The sequence below is a fragment of the Lynx canadensis genome, chromosome B1 (assembly GCF_007474595.2).
Source record: "Lynx canadensis isolate LIC74 chromosome B1, mLynCan4.pri.v2, whole genome shotgun sequence".
NCBI lineage: Eukaryota > Metazoa > Chordata > Mammalia > Carnivora > Felidae > Lynx > Lynx canadensis.
The window spans coordinates 146,260,662-146,282,159 of NC_044306.2; the positions used below are offsets into that span (position 1 = coordinate 146,260,662).

General features: G+C 41.7%; 1 protein-coding gene across 3 annotated transcripts; it reads right to left on the bottom strand.

The window, feature by feature from the left end:
- Positions 1-417: 417 nt before the first annotated feature.
- LOC115512551 (growth-regulated alpha protein-like) lies at positions 418-20,306 on the bottom strand. 3 transcript variants are annotated; one of them, XM_030313686.1, is made up of 5 exons: positions 20,067-20,306; positions 19,838-19,961; positions 19,641-19,724; positions 2,759-2,842; positions 418-1,408 (listed from the first exon to the last, which is right to left on the bottom strand). In XM_030313686.1, the coding sequence occupies exons 1-5, from the start codon at positions 20,152-20,154 to the stop codon at positions 1,396-1,398; spliced, it is 393 nt and encodes a 130-aa protein (XP_030169546.1). In that variant the 5' UTR covers positions 20,155-20,306; the 3' UTR covers positions 418-1,395. The 3 variants fall into 3 exon arrangements, with proteins under 3 accessions (XP_030169546.1, XP_030169543.1, XP_030169544.1); XM_030313683.1 differs by lacking the exons at positions 418-1,408; positions 19,641-19,724; positions 19,838-19,961; positions 20,067-20,306 and adding exons at positions 5,410-5,518; positions 8,061-8,190; positions 8,851-9,040 and having other exon boundaries at positions 2,788-2,842; XM_030313684.1 differs by lacking the exons at positions 418-1,408; positions 2,759-2,842 and adding an exon at positions 18,091-18,810 and having other exon boundaries at positions 20,067-20,239.
- Between the last annotated feature and the right edge of the window lie 1,192 nt (positions 20,307-21,498).

Below are 21,498 nucleotides of genomic sequence, written 5' to 3' on the forward strand. Positions count from 1 at the left end.
ATAACAGATGACAAGAGAAAGTCCTGAGGACTCCAGTGTCTAGGGACTGAATTCATTTCCGCTATGGACTGAATGTTTGTGTCCCTCCAAAGTTCGTATGTGGAAATCTTCACCTCAATGTGATCGTGCTTGGAGGTGCGGCCTTTGGAAAGTAACTGGGTCATGAGAGTAGAACCCTCATGTATGGTATTAGTGCCCTTATTTAAAAAAAATGGTCAGAGAGCTAGCTTTTTCCTCCATGTGAAGACACAGCAAGGAAATAGCTATTTGTAAACCAGGAAGAGGACCTTTTCAAGTACTTGGCCTTTCTGGCACCCTGATCTTGGACTCCTGGCTCCCAGAACTATGAGAAATAAGTTGTTGTTTAAGCCACCCAGTCTAGGGTAATTTGTTAGCAGCCCCAACTGAGAACATCACTCATCTGTGAAAACATTTTTATTTTCAGAACGATAAAAAAAATTATATACATATATATTCTCTCAATATGGTGTTGCATATCCAGAAATTCTACCTAAAAGAAGTTAAATGGTTAAAACACAGCCTTAGTTCTGCATTTTCTATTTCATCTTTCCGAGGCATCATCCTTATGATCTTCCTTGGGTCTCAATGGTCTTAAATTTCCTTCCCTTCCTCTTCCAACCTGATGACTTTAAAGTTTCCTAGGGTGGGTTGCCTCTACTCTTGGCTGAGGTTATCTATCAGGTTTGCTTTATTTAAGAGTAAATTCTTAAAATTTAAGACCAGTCTATCATACAACTGTATGAACCCCATTTTCTTCTCATTAAATGCATAGATCTTATAATGAATGAAAAATTCCCGTAAAAGAAGCATTGAAGTTTTGACAACTGTAGATAAACAACCTTATTTATACTGAGATCCAAGGTTGTGGATGACTAAAATGGGGAGCAAGTTAAAGCCTTTGGAACTTAAAAGTTCAAGCAATCAAAAGGCCAGAGTGTTGATAAGTTGATCAAGAAAAATGTTGATGTCATTAAGAATAATATCAAAGGATAGGGTCAAGTGAAAAGCAGTGATCAAATGCCAGAGTGCCTTAGGAAGTTAACTGGTAGGGCACAGCATGGAAAAGGTGAACTCTACTAAGATGTTGTGAGCCTAACTAGGAAACCTCTAACCTACTATATGAGTTTAGAGAGTATTCTTACAACATAATGGAAATTTCATAACCCTCCCTTCCACTATTCCCTCACAAGTAGCCAACCACCTGCCTGAAAATAATGTTTAGGTTGTCAGAATAAGTAAAGAAGGCAGTTCATTTTAGTCAGAAATTAGCATAACTTGATGCTACTCTGAAAGAAACCTCTGGAGGATGTCCAAGCTCACGATGATACCGAGGGCTTCCGATACCCACAGGATGTGATGTTCCTTGTGTGACCATCAGTTAGGGGCACTACAATACAAACAGAGCAACAGGTGACTATACAGATACACAGGATTACCCATGTGTGGCCCCTTGTAAGAAAATAAGAAAAAACCCAGAAGAATAAAGAAAAAATCTCATGTATTTGGTAAGCTAAAAACAGACAGCAGCCATAATTAAGCACTTTACATGTATTATCCCATGATAGAGCAAAGTAAGAACAAACGAAATCATGTAAATCTCGATGTTAAGTGAGTTATCCAAAATGACATAAATTATAGTTGTGGATCTAGAACACTAACCCATAGCTCTATGAGTCACAAACCCGAGCTCTTCCCACCACATTATACTATTCAACTGCCAAGGTGATCCCCTGGTGAATCATAGTTCCACATACCCTTAATTCGTTTTCCTTTTTTAAATTAATTAATTAACTGTTTTCATTTTAGAGAGAGAGAGTGTCAGTGGGGGAAAGGGGCAAAAGGAGAGGGAGCGAGAGAATCTTAAGCAGAGTCCAAGCTCAGTGAGGAGCCTGATGGCGGGGTCAGGGCAGGGCGGGGGGGGGGGGGTTGGTGATCCCATAACCCTGGGATCATGACCTGAGTCGAAATCAGGAGTGGGACACTCAACTGACTGAGGCGCCCAGGCACTCCCTTTTTATTTTTTAATTTAAAAACCCACAAAATTTAGTTTTTCTAATATGAGTCATAATCTCTGCCTTATGCACTGCGTTGGCTTAAAAATCCTACCATGACTTTTTTTCCCACAAGTTAATCCAAATACACTCCCATTATCACCTGCCTGTCCTTAATGTACCTTCTCCATTCACCAATTTGCAAATTCCATGTGGAGTCTAGATTCTAGAAATGTGCTGGAAGTAAATTTTTTTTTTTCTAAAGGGATTTTTTTTTCCTTAAAACTTCTTTCACCAAATGTGTCTATTGCCTGCCTACCTTATCTGCATAAGATAGTTTCTAGCAATATTAGATCATTTTTATATTTAATGGGGATACTTATAACACAGGTCGACTTGGATATCATGTTAAATAGAAGGTAAGAACCAATGGTTCTCAAACTTGGTCATGCATCAGAATATCCTGGAAGGCTTACTAAAACACAGGTGTTTGGGCCCGACCCCCAGTTTCTGATTTTAGTAAGTCTAAGCTGAGGCCTAAGAATGTGAATTTCTAACAAGTCGCCAGGTGATGATAATTCTGCTGGTCTTGGGACCACACTTTTGGATTCTCTGGTATAGACTCATTCTAATCTTACTGTAATTTTATTCTAATCTATGGCAGAGTCTGAATATATTCATAGATATCTTTAATTAAAAGAAAAGAAAGGGAGTTCGAATATGAGAATCCTTGGCATTAATTATACCTGTTGATAATCTTTTTGATAATAGTCATCACCCATTCAGCGTTAGGATCCAAACAAATTAATTTCCCATCTTCCAATGTGACTCTGGGAAAAAAAAAAAAAAGAGCATTTTGGTTAAGTAATAATTGTACATAATTTAATAATGTTTTAAATGTATTGATTAAAATGATATCAACATGAAATTTTATACTTAAAATGGACATATGGATTTCTCAAACTACATTAATACTATTATTGGAATATGACTTTCAGTCATAACAGTATACATAATGAAATTTTAAAAATCAATTAAAGATAAAATTTTTTCGGGCGCCTGGGTGGTTCGGTCGGTTGAGCGTCCGACCTCGGCTCAGGTCATGATCTCGTGGTCCGTGAGCTCGAGCCCCGCATCGGGCTCTGGACTGATGGCTCAGAGCCTGGAACCTGCTTCAGATTCTGTGTCTCCCTCTCTCTCTCTGCCCCTCCCCCGTTCATGCTCTGTCTCTCTCTGTCTCAAAAATAAATAAAGGTTAAAAAAAATAAAAAAAAAAAAGATAAAATTTTTTCTTAAAGTTTTTGAGATATCAAGTATGCAGCAAACATTTAGTAGACTTATGCTACACAATTGTTAGACTGGAAAATCTACACAAGGGTAATATCTTCCGGGATTCCAGTTATTAACCACTTACTCTATATTCTTTATCATTATACCTGGGCTAATTGTGTTAGCTTTTGGGACCTCATTAAAGGCTCATTTATTACTGGGGGAGAGGAGAACATAAATTGCTTATTTAAATTAATTCTGAAGTTTAAGTTGCTTCTATAGTTTTTTTTTTTTTAAGTTTATTTATTTATTTTGAGAGAGAGACAGCTGAGTGGGAGAGGGAGAGAGGGAGAAAGAGAGAATCCCAAGCAGGCTCTGCACTGTCAGCGCAGAGCCTGATGCAGGGCCAAACTCACGAAACTGTGAGATCATGACTTCAGCCAAAATCGGGAGCGGATGCCTAACCACCTGTGCTGCTAGGACGCCCTGCTTCTATAGTCTTAAACTCTACTTCGCAGAACCACAAATCTCTACCTCTTTAAAGTTCATTGCATGAATGGAGGACCAGATCATAATAAAAACGATAATGATAATAATGTAATAATAACCCCTTAGCAAATTACCAATACACAGATAGCCACAAAGCATCATACATAGTAGTAAAACCTCGAAAGCATTTCATTTGAAAGTAGAAAGAAGATAAGGATACATGCTATCACCACAGTCATTTCCACAAAGCTAGAAAGATAAAAGGCATAAAGTCCCAAAGGAGGAAAGTAAACTGCCATTATTGCCAGATGAACTACTCAAGTAAAGAGTTGATGGTTACAAAATCAATACAAAATTTGGTCTAAATGCTAGTAACAACTAGAACAAAATTTTATAAAGTTATTCTTTACAATAGCATCAAAAAATATAAAATGACTAGAAATGTGGGTTTTTTTTTAATAATACAAAAGAAATGGAGACCTTTATGGAAAAAATCATAAAACTTTGGTTCAAGACATTAAAAGAAGCCCTTGATAAAGTGGGTTTCTACGGGATTGATAAAGTGGGATTCTATGTTCTTGAAATAACTCAGAATCATGAAAACGTCAATAATTTACAAATTAATCTATAATGTCAAAGAAACTCAAAATTATGATGTAATTAGTGCAAATTTGCAAGCTGATTTTAATATTTATATGGAAGAGCAAAAATCCAAGAAAATGTGCTCTGAAGACAATGGAAGAATTTTCCTTTCTTGATGTTAAGAATTACTATAAAATGTTAAAGATAATGCACAAGTAAAGACAAATCGATTAATGGGACAGAATAGAGGGTTCAGAATTGAGGAGAACACAATTTATGGTAGAATTAGCACTGCGTATCAGTGGGGAAATGATGATATTTTAATAAGTAGTGCTGGAATAATTGATGAACTATTCGGAAAAATAAAATAAAATTGAACAAATCTCTCACATCACGTACTAAAATCAGTTCCAGGTGGGTTAAAGTCTTAAATACAATGGAAAAAAATTGTAAAAGTTTTAGAGGACAATATAGCAGAATATTTCTGTGAAGTCTGTGAAGGAAAGTTTTTTTGAAACAAGACACTCAATGTGCCAACCAGAAAAAAAAAAGCATATTGTTTAACTTGGTATGTAAAAAATACAAATTTACATTAATTGAAAGGACACCATAGAAAGAAGGAAAATACGAGCTGCAAATTGGAAAATGAGTTTTGCTATCCATAAATCTGACAAGCGATTAATACCCAGAATATGTAAAAATCACCTGTGAACCAATAGGGAAATGATGGTATCCTAGTGGGAAAAGAAAGCAAAGAAATGAACAGAAATTTCACATAAAAGGGAACATACATGCTTATGAACACATGGAAAAAATACTCAACGTCATTAATAACAGAGAAATGCAAATTAAACAAGCAATAAAAGATACCGTTACATACCCATCAGGTTAACAACACCAGATATTGGCCAAATGTGAAACAACAAATGGTTTTATGTAGGAAGGAGTGTTCATTGGTACTGTTACTTTGTAATACAGTGTGGCATAACCTAATAAGGTCAAAGATGTGCAAACCTTAAATGAAACCCAGCAAGTAATAAGAGAAACTCTCATATACCTGAACCATATATGCAGGATGTTGACAATCGCAAAAACGTGGGTAGAACCCAAATGTGCACCAACAGTGGACTGGATAAGCAAACTTGGTATTTGTTGAGTTAGTATTCCTACAACGGGATACTAAGTGTCATTTATTTTTTTTTTAACGTTTATTTATTTTTGGGACAGAGAGAGACAGAGCATGAGCAGGGGAGGGGCAGAGAGAGAGGGAGACACAGAATCGGAAGCAGGCTCCAGGCTCTGGGCCATCATCAGCCCAGAGCCCGACGCGGGGCTCGAACTCACGGACCGTGAGATCGTGACCTGAGCTGAAGTCGGACGCTTAACCGACTGAGCCACCCAGGCGCCCCCTAAGTGTCATTTAAACTGAATAAAGGACAGCTAAACATATCAGAATGCATGTATTGCAGAATAAAATGTTGAATAATAGAATTAAGTCAAAGAGTATATACAGCATGATGTCCTGAAATTCAAAAGCAGGCTGTCTTAGTCCATTTTGGCTGCTATATATATATAAAAAACACCAGACTGGGTGGCTTAACAAATACCATTTCTCACAGTTCTGGAGGTTGGGAAGTTCTTGGTCAAAGTGCCATGGATTTGGTGTCTGGTGAGAACCTGCTTCCTGGTTCATAGAAGGCCACATTCTTACTCTGTCCTCACATGTCGGAAGGTTAGGGAGCTCTCTGTGGTCTCTTTTTTAAGGGCACTAATCCCTTTGTTGAGTGATGAGGGCCCCACCCTCATGACCCAATCACCTCCCAACGTTTCCTTCCCCTAATAACTGTAACGCTGTGGCTTAGGATTTCAACATATGAATTCGGGGGTGCATTCATTCAATCCACATTCAATCCACGCACATTCAATCCACAACACAGGCAAAACTGTAATTGTTTTAGATTTCATACATAGATGGTATAATGATTTTTAAAAAGCAAGAAACAGCAGCTCAAATAGTAGTTATTTCTTAGCTTGGGATGGGTATATGATTCCGAAGGTGTATTAGTTTGCTAGGATTGCAACAATATACCACAGACGGGGTGGCCTGAACAACAGAAACTTAGTATCTCACAGTATGGGGGCTTTAAGTTCAAGATCAAGGTATTGGCAGGTTTAGTTTCTTCTGAGGCCTCTCACCTTAGCTTGCAGATGGCCATTTTCTTGCTGTGTCCTCACAGGCCTTTTCTTTGTGTGTGTGTGCATTTCTAGTGTCTCTTCCTCTTATAAGGACACTAGTCATGTTGGACTAGGGCCCAGCCTTATGACCTCACTTAACCTTAGTTACCTCTTTAATGATCTTATCTCCAAATACAGTCACACTCTGAGCTTTAGGTTGGTAAGACTTCAAAATATAAATTTAGAGAGGACACAATTCAACCCAAACACCAAATAGGTGTTTTGCATGTGCAGGCTTCTGATATATGAATTATATTCCAGATTTTGGCCTGGGTGGCAAGTGAACAGATTTTGTTTTATTACTGATCTTTAAATTGCATGTATATATATTTATATACTCTTTTGTATGCATGTTAGACAGAATCCTAAGACTCATCAAGCTTTCCTCCCTCATCTCCAGGAAGACAATGAGATATTACATCCATGATTATGTCATGTTACATGGCAAAGGGATTTGGCAGATGCAATTAAGGTTACTGATGAGTTGACTAAATTAATCCAAAGACAGATAATTCACATGTAACCACATGGGCCCTAAAAGCAGAGTTATCTCTGGTTAGTAGCCGAAGAGAGATATTTGAAGCATGAGATCAGATCAGTGTGGGATAGATTCTTAGTCATGGATATGGAAGAAGCTATGTGGAAGAAACTGAGAGTAGCCTCTAAGAGCTTCGAGTGACCATGAGCCAATGGCCAGAAAGAATATGGATACCTCAATCCTACAACTGCAGAGAACTGATTTCAGCCAACAACATAGATCATCTTGGAAGTGGATTCCTCCCAGATCCTCCAGACAAGACTTCAGCCCAGCTGACATCTTAATTTAAGCTTTATGAAACCCTAAGCAAAGAAACTGGTCAAGCCATTGGCCTACTGACTTACAGAACTTTGAGATAATAAATGGGTTTATTCTATGCCACTGAGTTGTGATAATTTATTACTTAGGAATGAGCCAAAACACTATGTATGATATCGTTCAAAATTTTAAAAAGTTTCAATAAAATGCAGAAGTGTTCTCCCCAGCCTCTAAGCTCTATATTTGTTGAGCTTATTTCCGATGCTTCAGAAAGATTGTCACACCGGCTTTGAGAGCCACTAAGCCATACGGACTCACTATGTTGCCCAAGCGTATAATAGAGAGATCTCTAGAAAATCAAGAATTACCCATGTATTCTTACTGAGGACCATGTAACTTTGCTTCTTGCACATGTTCTTTGACTTCAAAGGCCACTCAAAAGAGTTCACACACTAATCGTGTTCCCATTTGAGAGCATTTTACTTTTTTGGAGAGGGTACATGACATTTTCCAAGAGCATAACCACTGGACAATTATCTTCCCACACTGTACATGAATCATGCTCAGGGCCCTGGTCTCTGGCACTCCCAACGTACCGTATTTTTTTAATGCAAATGTCCGTGTTGCAAAGCCCAATCCTAGAGGCGACCATTCTCCCCCACATCTTTACTACTTACATGATTTCTTTCCTGCTGCAGTGAACACCTTCGGGTATCAACTGGACATGTTTAATGAATTTCAGAGAAATAAAATCAGAATGTGTCTGAATACACTGGCATCGCAACTCTTGCCCCTCACAGAGATTGGCTGTGTAAGAAAAGAATGGCAAAACCCTGAGTAAGAACAAAGATAGCAGTTATGTTTTTCCTTTATCCATGCAGCAGGACACCCAGTTCCCAAAATAAGTACCGGTAGGCTAATTTAGAGAGACAAGCACGCAAATCTAATCACCTGCTATTTTTATGATCGACAAACGTTTATTAAGCATCTACGATGTTTGAGGAATGGATACGTGCACTAGACCAATAATTCATTGCTTAAAAGTATGCATGGTCAATAAAATAACTTATTTACAGATACAGTCAACTTGATTTCCTTCTATGAAAAGTTTTCAACATAAAAATTTTATGTGAATTCTATCAGTTGAAAGAGGCACTTTCTATCTGTCCACTATCATTGCAATAAATACCCCTAAACTTATTTGCAGTAATGCTCCTGCTGTTATCTTGACTAAGACAAGCACAGATCCTTCCAGTTCAATAAATCCAGGAAACTAAACATATTTTTAAAATTAATCCAACAAGAAATTCTTTGACACCCCACAATCTAAATACATGTTCTGCCAAGGTTTCAATTTTACAGTTGCTATATTTTGCTCAATGCTAAATACAATCTCATCAGCTCTCGAATCTTTTCTAAATTTTTGCAATGCCTAGAAGGAAAATACAAAAGCTGTAGCTGCTTTACCGAAGATGCTCAGTGCAAAGACAGCCAGCAGGAGGAATCTTCTTTGTGAGCTCTCAGCAGCCATGTCAGTGCTTGATCTTGATCCTAGTCTGAATGGTGGAATCAACACCGCAGCCCTCTTTTATGTGCTTTCTGTAGCCCTGGGAATTTTTTGTTGTTCTTGCACTCCCCCTTCATTGAAGGATGAAAGGAGCAGTTTATTAAGTAGTGTGTTTGCCACAAGCCAATAAGGAAACTGGGTTTGCTTTTCGAGCTTTGTTGTCATAAGGGAAAGGGGGGGTTGACGTTTGGGGGCAGGATATGAATTCATTGAAAGGACAAATGAACCTGTTATTTCCTAGGGAGGGAAACTGCATAATTGTGAAGAGTTCCACGCCAGTCAGTTAACAGTGGCTTACACAATGGAGTAAGAATGTCTATGTACTTTTTAAAGGTCATGTTTGTACAAAGTAAGTAATTAAGATGCTTTTCCTCAGTGTGGTATTTGCTTTTAGCTTTTAGGCCTATTTGGCATAATCCCACTCAAGGTGATCATAGAATCTGCCAAGCTCCAGGCGCACTTATAGCATAAGTAACCTACAAAGAAACTGAAGTTCAGGCTATAATAACTCTTGTCCTGTCAAAAATAGCAAACCACAGTTTACTTGTGGTATGAAAGCAGCAGTTTTAATGGGTTTGAAGCTGAAATAAGTAACAGTGAACTACGAGCTCCCATTTTTTTCCTGAAGTAATTTTATAAGTGACCTTCGTTGTTATTCCACACTGGCCACGTTGTCGGGTTTTTTTGTTTTTGTTTTTGTTTGCCTGAATGAACAAATCAAATATCCAAGCATTGGCATTACTTTCCTCACTCTGTCATGACCAAGAACCACAGACTGGGTGGCTTAAGCAAGAACCCATTTTTTGTCTTGGAGTTCTGGAGGCCAGAAGCCCCAGATCATAGTGCACACAAAGTCGGTTCTGAGGGCTCAGATGGAAGGAGCTGTGCCAAGCCTCTCTCCTCAGCTTAGAGGTGGTTGTCTTCATCTTCACACGGTGTTCTCCCTGTGTGATTGTCTGCCTCCGGATTTCCCCTTTGTATAGAGACACCAGACATATTGGATTGGGGCCACCCGCCTGACCTCGCTCTAATTTGGAAAGACCTTGCCTCTCAATGAGGTACTGTGGGTTAGGACTTTAACCTATGGGTCTGGGGAGTGGCCATGAGGGGACATAATTCAACCCACAACAGCATTTAGTTGAAGAATCAGTGATTACTGAAGGGCCGATGTGGCCTGAAGGTAAACCTAGCCTCAGTAATAATAATAAGGTGTTTTCTGTTGACAATCATCAGTGAACGTGTGTCACCTGCCAAAGCCTTTGCAGGACATTGAATAGTCAAAGAATAAAAATGGAGTGTCTGCTCTTGAGGAATTCAGAGCCTGTTTGGAGACAGACTTGTAAATAGACTAAACTAGAAGGTGATCTGTGTTAACCTAGATGTATAGCTGGGGCCCTCGGCAGGCAGAGGAGGGAGGACTTAGAGGTGAGAGCGGGGAGAAAAGACTTCACCCAGGAAGTAACATTGGAGTTGCTGAAGGTGAAAGGAAGTGCATCAAAACGAAAGTCTGACAGAACGTTCCATACAGAGAAACACATACAAGGGCACAGATTCACAAAGGGTTGCTGTGGTCTGAATGTTTGTGTCTCCTCCAAATTTACACGTTTGAATCCTAAGCCCCAAGGTGATGGTGTTAGAAGGTGCGGTTATTAGGTTATGAGGATGGAAACCTCGTGAGTGAAATTAGTGGCCTTGTAAAAGAGACCCCAGAACTCCCCTGCACCTTCTGCCATGTGAGACAAGACCAGTCTAAGATCCAAGGGAGCCGTTGCTCAACCAAGTTGGTACCTTGATCTCAGACTTCCAGCTTCCAGAAGCGTGAGAAATAAATTCCTGTTGTGTATAAGCCACAGGCCCATTGTATTTTCTTACAACAGCCTGGACAAACTAAGATAGCGGTCTTCGCATACTAAGGAAGAGTAACAAGTTATTCCAATCTCAAAACTAGGTAAGTTTTAGTATCTTGACAACATTCAAGTGACTGATCAGATATTGGCCTTTATAGAAACACTATTCAGACACCATCTTGATTTCTTTGAGTCTTATTTTCCACCTGTACCAAGTGAAATGCTGTGTTATCCACATGTCTCGATATTATGACGATAACAAGGACGTATACAAAGATAAGATAGTCAACTACTGAAAGATTCAAAATGATTTAGTTTTCCAAAACTTCAAAAACAGGCTTTGGACATCATGGTTGTTAAGGAGTTTGCTAAAGACATAGTGATAAAAGATCTGGAGATCTTCCTTATCGAATATGGGTCTCTTGTCCTAGACCTGCCCAAATCCATGCCAGATCTGGAGCAAAATTAAAGTACAGTTGGATCTAGGTTGTTTGACATGCTCAGATTGTCAGCTTCTTAAATTCTACAGACAATCTACTTTATCAGTTGAATTTTCACACGAGCCTGAGACCCGTGCACACATGTAAGTCACACACGTACACAAAATCCTATTTTTAACTGTAATCTTATGTTTCTTTCTTCAAAATATTTACCTACTCTAACAGAGCTGCAGTATAATTTAATGGTGGTAACAACCACTAATTGAGTCCTGCTTTGTGTCAACACAACTCAATGAACTTTCTGTGTATTATCTGGAAACCTTACAAGGGATGCTTGTGTCTTATAGATGAGAGAATTGAATATCCCAGAGAGGTTAAATAATTATGAAAGATTAAAAATAACCACAAATTTTTAAGAGCTCCTCACTTCAAGAAGTGAAATCTACTTCCCAAACCCCTTAACTCCATGCTGATACTGCTTTGGGCCATAGAATGTGGTAGAAGGGATGTGGATACTTCAGAGCAAAAATTCCAGAACCCTTGAAGGTAGGTGGGTGGGAGAAAGGGTGAAATACATAAAGGGGATTAAGAGTACACTTACTGTGATGAGCACTAAGGATTGTATGGAATTGTTGAATCACTATATTGTATACCTGAAACTAATATAACATTCTATGTAATTTACACTTGAATAAATAAATAGGAAAAAAATGTTTCCACTTCTGCAATCTTGAAATGCTGCTGCCACCATAAGAACAGGGCAGAGCTCCTCTGCTGGAGACACGAAGCCCAGCCAACAGCCAGCGCCAAGCACCATACTAGTGAGCAAGGCAGACCTGCTCAAGCCACAGATGACTGTAGCCACATGAGTGACCCAGGAGAGACCATCAGAAGAACCACCCAGCTCAGCCCAGTCCAGCTGTGGCATCACTTAGCCCAATCTGATGACCTACAGGGTCATGAGCCAGGATAAAATGGTTGGTGCTTTCAGCCACTACATTTCGGGGAGGTGATAGATAACTGAGAGAGTAACTCAGCAGATCACCCAATGTAGCTGACCCCATTTTTTACCTCAAATTGGCCACAATAATCATCATATTTCCTTTAGAATACCCTACAAAAACTTGTGGTGTGAATGGGCTCTTAGTTATTAATTAGTGTCCTGATACTGATTCTACAAATTTTAGAAAGCCAACCCTAGAACCACAACTAAATAAATTTAATAATAATCTAGTTAATGAAATAGTCCTATACTAAATATCAGAAAGCTGAGTCCTAACTCATTTTGAAATAGGACGGTTCTGTGACATTTGGTAATTCCTTGGGGGTCTCTGAGCCTCCACAGGCCCATCTATAAAATGAGAGAACTGATTTTTTTGTGTGATCTCCAAGGTTTTGAACTAAACTCTTACCTGCCTGTTCAAAGACCAGTTCCTGGTTTTAATTTGTGACTTGTTTATTCCTCTTCAAACTATGTGTTTTTTTTTTCAGGGAACCCCTGAGAGCTAAGGAAATAATTCCAACTACTTCTCACTTAAAAGAGAAAATATTTATCATTTTAATTTTGAGGACAAAATGTCAATAGGCATACTATCCTTTTCACAGGAGAAGATAAGGTGCTGGATGTGGGGTTGGTAGATTCTACCCCCCCCCCCCACACACACACATCCATTTCAAGGCCTTATGGACCCAACTTCTAGGTTTTGACTTTTTCCCTGCCCACTTCACATTTTCCTTCCTCCTGATTCTCTGGTATTATACTCCTTACTAAAATAATTGTACATGAGTCAACACTGGGATCTAACTTCTGGGGAATCCAAGTGACCAAGTTTCCCTGAAAGCAGATTCTGATACAATCCCTTGAGTGCAGGAGTTTACCTTGGAAAGAACCATACAAAGGGCAAGTGAGGGAATGGGGGAGTGTAGGGTAGGGAAGAGAAAAATACCAATACAGTCTATGTAATAAATGAGCTGTCACTGTTAAGTAAGTAGAGACTAATCTTGCTATGGAGCCCCTGAGGAATCTTGTAAAATGTTCCTCAGAATTGTGCCACCAAGACTTTCCAGCCATATAAAAGGGGACAGTCCTAACTTCCTGCCATGAACAACTAGAAAACTCAACAGAACACATTGAACAACTGCTTTTAGACACTAGAAAATAAGCAACAGAAGACTAGGCTCCCTGAGAAAAAGAAATAAAGAAGGTCAGGTTCATGATCACCCTGGCTTTTTTGCTGGAGCAATTCTGGACCATGGTTTGGCAGGGGTTGGGGGTGGGGGGATCCCAAGCAGAGCACAGTGGTTTTGCTGACTTGAAGAGACACAGATTTGAATTAAGGGAAACTGAGGTGACTACAAGTTATGGAGTAGGGTTGCAGGAAGGAGAGCTGCATGCATGAAAACAGAGCTCTGGAAATCTATACTGAGGTTCCATTGGGTCTCTCTGATCAATGCTAAGTCACACATGCATATGATGAAACTCCACTGGGTCAAGCAGAGAGGGGCCAGAGATCTATAAGCTGAGCAATTCTTAGACTGCATGGGGTGGGGAGATACTTGAGTTCAGACTTGTTAGAGTGGAGGGAGCTTGTGAGCATTCAGGGCATTCGGCAGAGGCACAGGAAGGGCATGACTTAGCAGTACAGCTAAACAAGCTTTGGGGCAAAGAACTCTCTGTAGACCCCCCTAATGAAGCTTAAAAACAAGCCTCAAAAATATCAAGCTGGTTCTCTAGTAACTTAACTGCCCGTCATAGCAGAGGCCAAGATCGGAAAGGAAGAAAACAAAATCTTGACACTTAACAACATGGGATTCAAAATTTCCTGCATCCAATCAAAAATTACTAAACATGCCGGGAAGAAAAGCATGATCCATAATGGGAGGGGGGTGATGGAGATCAGTCAATAGAAATAAAAATGACACAATGATAGAATTAGTAGACAAGGATTTGGGGCACCTGGGTGGCTCAGTCAGTTAAGCTTCCAACTCTTGGTTTCAGCTCAGGTCATGATCTCACAGTTCATGAGTTCGAGTCCCATATCAGGCTCTGCACTGACAGTATGGAGCTTGCTTGGGATTCTCTCTTTCCCTCTCTCTCTGCCCCTCCCCCTCTCATGCTGTCTCTCTCAAAAATAGATAAACTTAAAAAAATTTTTTAATAAAAATTAAAATGAATTAATAGACAAGGATTTTAAACTAGCTATTACAAATATGCTCAAGGGTTTAAGAGAAAATGTGAACATAATGAGGAGAGAAGTGGAAAGTTTACATATATAATAAATATATTTATAAATAAGTCATTTAGCAAAGCAATGAAATGAGAGTCCTTGCTAAGGTAGCTATGAGAATGTAAATGTTTTTGAGGAGATAGAGTTGAGTAGCAAGGTAGACAGGAATTCCTTCATATTTATATAGTGTATTTTCCAGAATTGTCCAACCAAAGGACTGGAAAATAGAATATTCATCTACTAACTCCTGCCCCTGAATGAGTGTGGCCTCTTAGGGCATTAAATCACAGGCCATCCTGCCTCTGAGCTGAGCAAACTCTCTCTGCCATGCTCTCCTCCCCACACCCAAATGGAGACAGCCCTCAGGAAGAGGATCAGAAGGACAGGGGGCTTGGGTTGGGAAGCTGTCACCAAGTATAGGTGCTGCCCATTGCAATGGTGCAACTCATTGGTAAGTAAAGGAAATACGAACGGGGGCATCAATGGTGAAGATAGGATTATTTGTGTGGGTAGTCAGGAAGAAAAGAGAAACGGTATCATCTGTTATTCTGGACTGTCTCCATTATGCTATTTCAGGTTTGCCACTTCCACCATTCCCCAATGTCCTTCCAGTTACTTCTTGAAATCCTGAGAGGACATCTCCATTGCATTCACAAGGAAGGACTCATAATGACATAATGACTCCTTTCTGGGTTTAGCTCCTTTGGTAACATTGCTCAAGAAACTTTAGTCAATGTTGCCATGGTTATTTCCTGCTGATGATCTTTCAAAGTTGTGATGTGTCACCCAGTATTCTTTTCCTACTTAAACTCATGACCACCACCTTACACCCCTTGTGTCCCATTTCCTGCCATATCACTCTTAATGGGAGACTGCCTTGTACTTGCAAAGTCTCAGGTTGATTTGGTGCGAAAAGTATAGTACATATCCACTTGATTGAGGACAGGCACTGAAACGATGTCCATAGAATTGGCCTAAGGACCAATGGCAGATTTCTGGAGCCACTGATAATGCTTAATCCCTGCAAAAACTTGAGAAAGTGTGTTCTTTTATTACCTTCATTCTGTAGCAAGGGACATGAGGCTGAGTGAAGTCAAGAAACATGCCCAAGATCGCACAGTCAACAAGTGATAGAGCTGGAATTTATCCAAAGTTTACCCAATTCTTTGAAACCTATGTCCTTATCCACCATATGAACAGAACATCTCCTTTCTCCTTTCTATGTTCTTTGTTCCATACTGACAAAAGCTCAGTGGCCAGTACAGCAGGCTCAAGCCAGCGTTTGAATGTAAGAACTGGTCTTAGGTGTGAGGGTGTTATTGAGCCCTCGGGGTCCCTCTTATAAATAGTTTCCAATGTCCCTAGCCTTGGGGTGAGGGAGTAAATGTTAGCATTTGTGGAGCTTCAATAATGGCTTGCATTTACAGTAAAACTTTGGTTTGCGAGCATAATTCGTTCTGGAAACATGAGTGTAATCCAAAGCACTTGTATATCAAAGCGAATTTCCCCATAAGAAATAATGGAAACGCAGATGATTCATTCCAAACCCAAAAATATTCATCTAAAAATGATTACAATACTGTAATATGATACAAAATAATAAAGAAAATACAAAATATGAAGAAAAATAAATTAACCTGCACTTACCTTTGAAAACCTTTGTGACTAGTGTGAGGGAGACAAGAGGGAGGAGGGTTATTGAGTAGGATGATTTTCACTATCACTAACAGGTGTTGACTACAGTACAGTATGAATCAACTCTTGTCCTATCTGTATTTAATGTGACTGGTGATACAACCACTGAGGAAAGGGTCTCTATCTGGAAGCAGCCTGACCTAGAATGAAGCAGAGCATTCCTAAGCTTACTCTTATATGGAAAAGCAAAGGACTGTCCATAGGCGCTTTCAAGTGACAAAAAACACACTAGTGACAGTTGTGGGCACCTTCCAAAGTTCCGAAAAATCACTGATTTCTGCCAAACACCGCAGCCTGAGACCGAGCATCCGAGCATGGAAGACGATCACCTACAATCCCACAGTGTGTGTGTGTGTGTGTGTGTGTGTGTGTGTGTGAGACAGAGAGAGAGAGAGGCAACCATTGTCTCAGTTGTGATCATGTGACATTTGGCATCACGTACTACTCGTATTTCAAGACATGGCTCATTTATCAGGTTAATGTTTGCTCCTTTTGCGGAACACTTGCAGGACAAGTTACTCGCAATGCAACGTTTTACCTTATTTACTTCTGTACGATTCACAAATTTTCTTCCTTCTTATCTCAGCTTAACTAATAACACTGCAGTTACAAAGAGGTTACCATTTTTAACTTTATGAAAACAAAGCTCACACAGGTTGTTTCTTGCTACTCAGAATCCTTATTTACCCAGCTACTTGGGCAAAGCAGAATCTGATCTTAGGTATGGAGGCTGCCAGCCCTGCCTTCTGGCCTCTGCTGAAGACTTTTACCTAGGGCTCAGGATTTCCTGAATGAGTCCTGAGTCAGAGACAAGCACACCCCACACATTCACGAACATTCTTCCTTTCCTGGTTTGGAGTGTGGTTTCAGATCATAGGCATCTTTCCTCTCTTTACGTACAAATCTTGTTTGTCTTGGAAACATCAAGTGCTTGGTGTCATCCTGGGGCAGTTGGATACCAACTTCCAGAGGGCTTTCTCAGGCTAAACAATCTATCAGGTTCCATAAAATTTGCACTAGGAAGGATGGGAACGAATATACTCAAACCTTAAAACTATTTGATAAATTGATATAAAGAATTGGAGTAACATTAAACTCAGTGGCAGATATATATATATATTTATTTTTCTATTGAGATAGAGAACACCTGAGTGGGGGAGAGGGGGAAAGAGAGGGAGAGGGAGAGAAAGAGAGAGAGAGAGAGAGAGAGACTTAAGCAGGCTTCACGCTCAGGGTCAAACCCCATCCCGCCACCCTGGGTTCATGACCTGAGTGCAATCAAGAGTTGGGATCTAAACCGACTGACCCACCCAGGCACCCCAGTGTCAGTTACTTATAAATGAAGGTTAGAAAATTGAACACAAATGTCAATTAGATGTATTCGTAGACAAAGTACTCAGCCATTCACTTTTTGTGCTTCTACTGGTGACCCAACTTATTTGAGGTTTGAAGAAAAAATTCACTTTACCGCCATTTCCCTGCCAGCTTCATTAAATTGTCAATAATTGTTTGAAGACTCATTTATCAAAAGCAATTAAATGAGAATCCTTGTTAAGATTGCTCTAAGAATGTAAATGCTTTTGAGGAGAGAAAATTGAGTAGTAGGAGGGTAGAGAGAAGCTCTTTGTAACAAATGGCAAAAAATATCAGTGACTCTTGCACTGAGGGACAGAGGGAAACCCATACTTGGGAAAAGCATATTCCTAGGTAAATGAAACCCAAGCATATTCCTGGGTAAATGAAATGACAGCTATCATCAGATAAAGTCAAGCATAAATTATAGTTTGACTTATCTGTGTAGCAAATTGAATGCCCAGGAGGAAAAACAATTTTTAAAAAGCTCGAGAAATATTGCTGTAAATCATCAGATGATCCAGTAAAGATAGACTTTTTGCCCCTAAATGAAACAAACATTTTTTTTATTTTGAAATACTTTATTTTCAAGTTCTTTTCAAAAATAGCAATAAATATGTGAGCCTCTCTGTTATAAGATATAGAGAAACACTGCATATTTAACAATAAATAAGGCATTATGCCTTACAGGAAAGACATAAAATGTCCACAGGATATGTAGAACATTGTAGTTCCTAAAGCTTCAACATGAGAAATGTTGACCACATACTGTGACATCATTTCAATAAATAACAGCCATTCTTTTAAACAATTACAAAAATAGTTGTGCACATACATTCCCCAGCCTGATAACAACCTCACTCTCTACCTGTATGCTCCAGCCACTGTCACAGTGGCTGGTATGCTGTGGGTTCCTCAGAAGTATTAATTTAATGACTGGGAATATGTGCAAACCTTTACCTTCAAAGTAAATACAAATCAGGGTTGAACTAAGCTGGGTTTAACATAAAATAAACAATAAAAATAACGGCATAGTGCCGCAAAGAGATTCAGTCGCAGCCTATAATTACGTTGCATGTAAAATAGTGGCAGAGAATTTCTGAAAACCAGCCCACCAACAAATAAATAAATAAATAAATAGGAGGCTTCTCCTAAGAGATGCTCAAAACGTATGAGGCCCAATTCTGGTGGCACTGGGCGCTGACGATTCCACTGTTTCCTCTTTGATTCCTGTAAGGGCAAGGCCGGATTCAGGTGCAGCCACCAGTCTGCTTCTGCCTTCCTCTGGTCAGTTGGAGCTGCCCGATAATGAGAAAAATGTCATCCTTAGTACTGCTCGGGAAAGCTGGCTGGCACAGCACCCCTCTCCTGTCCCAATCGTGACGTTCCAGAGTTTTCTGAAGCTAGTTTCCCCAGCCTGGCATCTAAAAGGCTACTGCCTACATTGTGTGGTAGAGACCTCTAAGCTCTTGGATGCTTTCATTTGGGAACGTAGGTGGAGCCTGTGGTCTGGGCTCCATTATTGGCTACGAGCAGCCACAACGTGTTTCTCTCTGTCACAGTGGGCCTCCCTTCAGCCTCATAGCAACCCCATATGGTAGTTACTACGGTTTACTCTTTTCCTGGGCGTACAGAAGCTTTAGGTTCATCATCATCATCGTCATCGTCATCATCCTTGGGTCACATGGCTGATAGGGAGAGAATCCAGATTTGCCCCTAGTACAGTGTCACTACAAGGTGCCTGCTCTCTTCACCTCTAAGCTTTAGAGCCTATGTTGCACAACACCAAGGATTTTGCTTTGCAGACGTGAAGCCCAGAAGGAATGGGGGCGGGGGGGAATGCCTATGTTTCTTAACAGGTGGAAAGCTTTTTAATGTAACTGACCAACACCAATAACTGTAATAAAAGCAGGTTTACCCACATTCGTTTGAATGGGGAGAAAGGGCACTAGAAATATTCTTCCCGCAACAAAGCGGATGAATAACCTGAACAGCAAATTTAGTGTGAAACAGATTTTTCAGTCCTTCAGCGAAACCTAGGTTTCCTTGATCAGACTTCCCGGACGCATTTGCCAGGATCCGTGACCAAGGACTCTAGCGGCACGCGTCAACAGAAAGCATAACTCACTTGCTTAGCATCTTTTCGATGACTCTCTTGACCATGGGGGCTTCGGGGTTGAGACAGGCTTCGTGTCCGTTCTTGAGAGTGGCTCTGCGGAGACAAGGCAGAGTCCCCGTTGGCGGGAGGCCGGGCCGCGGGGTGGGGGGCACGGGGGCGGGGGGGGGGGGACGGCCAGGACGGCGGCAGCGCGGGGCGTCACTTACATGACTTCGGTGTGGGCGCAGTGGGGGCCCGACTGCGTCACCTTGACGCTCTGGATGTTCTTGGGGTGAATGCCCTGCACGGTCTGCAGGCACTGGCAGCGCAGCTCGGTGACGACGGGCGCCGCTGCGGGGAGAGCAGGCCGGGTGAGCGGGCGGCCCCGGGGCGCGCACCCCACTCCCACCCGCACCCGCACCCGCACCCCGTCCCCCCGCGGGCTCCGGGCCTCACCTGCGGCGCGCCGGGCGGCGGGGACCAGGAGCAGGAGCAGCAGCGCGGCGCCGAGGAGCCGGGGAGCGCGGGGCGCGGTGCGGGCCATGGGGCTCAGCTCGGGGAGTCGCGGCGGCGGTGGCTGGAGCTGGACGGCTGGCGGGAGGGCTGGCGGAGCGGACTCTGTGGCTCCCCGAGCCGGGAGAAGGGCTTTTATCCCCTGTCGACTCGGCGCGGCGCGGCGCAGGGCGCAGTGGGGGGGCAGGGAAATTCCCGGCGCCCCGGGTCATTCCCGGGTGCGGAAGGTTCGCGCGGCCCCGCCCGCGGGGTGGAGGGGGACCCGCCCGCGGGTGCCGGCGACTCAGAGACCGTTGTCCGCCCCAATGCGCAAAGGGGGCGTGAGTGGCCGCCCCGCGGCGGCTGCCACCGCGGGGGAGGGTGCGGCGACCGTGGGCGCCCAGGGATCCCCGGTCGCTGGGAGAGGAGCTGGGGACGGATCTGTGAGCCCCGGACAGGGGTGGCGCGGCAGTTTTGGAGGGAGAGTTCTGTCTCGTTAGTGATCAGATTTGGAGGAATTAAGGACAGCGAGGGGGTACATTTGCTTGGCTCTCTACCTTCCATCTCTGTATATTCTGTCTCTGAATTCCGTCTTGCACAGGTCCTACCCCTGAAAGGGATGCTGTCAAAAATACAGCCAGCGTCTCGGATTCCAGAGAAAAATGTTCAAACTGTTTCTCTTGTATATTCTCAAATCACACTTAGATGACCTCGGTTATGTTTTCCATTTGGTGGGAGTAAGAATCAGTGTCTAGAGTCGATTCTAGTGTGGATTTCAGTGAAAGGAGAGGGCTGTAACATGACCTTTTTTTTCTTCTTCTTTTGTATCCTGCTGAACTTCCTTGTACCCTCCAAAATGTTGGAATTCCCTAAATCCCGGAAAATCTCTTTTTCCATGCATGAGGGGTTCAAATTTGAGCTATGGAATACAGGACCCGCCATCAGTCTCAAGCTGGAGAGGGGCAAGTTGGCCAGGCTCCAGGAATTCACTTGTTCTGGTCTTTCCGGGGACAAAGCAGCACATGGTCCCCAGTGAGCGGGTACCTGCTGTGTGGCACCCTCACATGAACCGCCACATCACACTCAAAACTCCGTTACACACAACCCTCAGGGCTGGTGTCCCTTTCTCTAGCAACAGTGACTTGTCTGTTTTCGGACTAGGAATTTCAGTCTCTGAAGCTGACACCTTTGCTATTTTTTCACCAGAAGTTTTAGAGAAATCTGACGAATTCAATATTAGGTAGAGAGGGTTTAAGTGTAATTCTCCAGGTTGGATTCAGACCTCTTGGAGACATGGAATCCCATGCGGGAAGGGGGGAACAAACAGGAATGACCTCTGGCCCAGAGATGGGTATGTAGGAACAGGGCTCCCAGACTGCCCAGCTTAGTGGGTAAG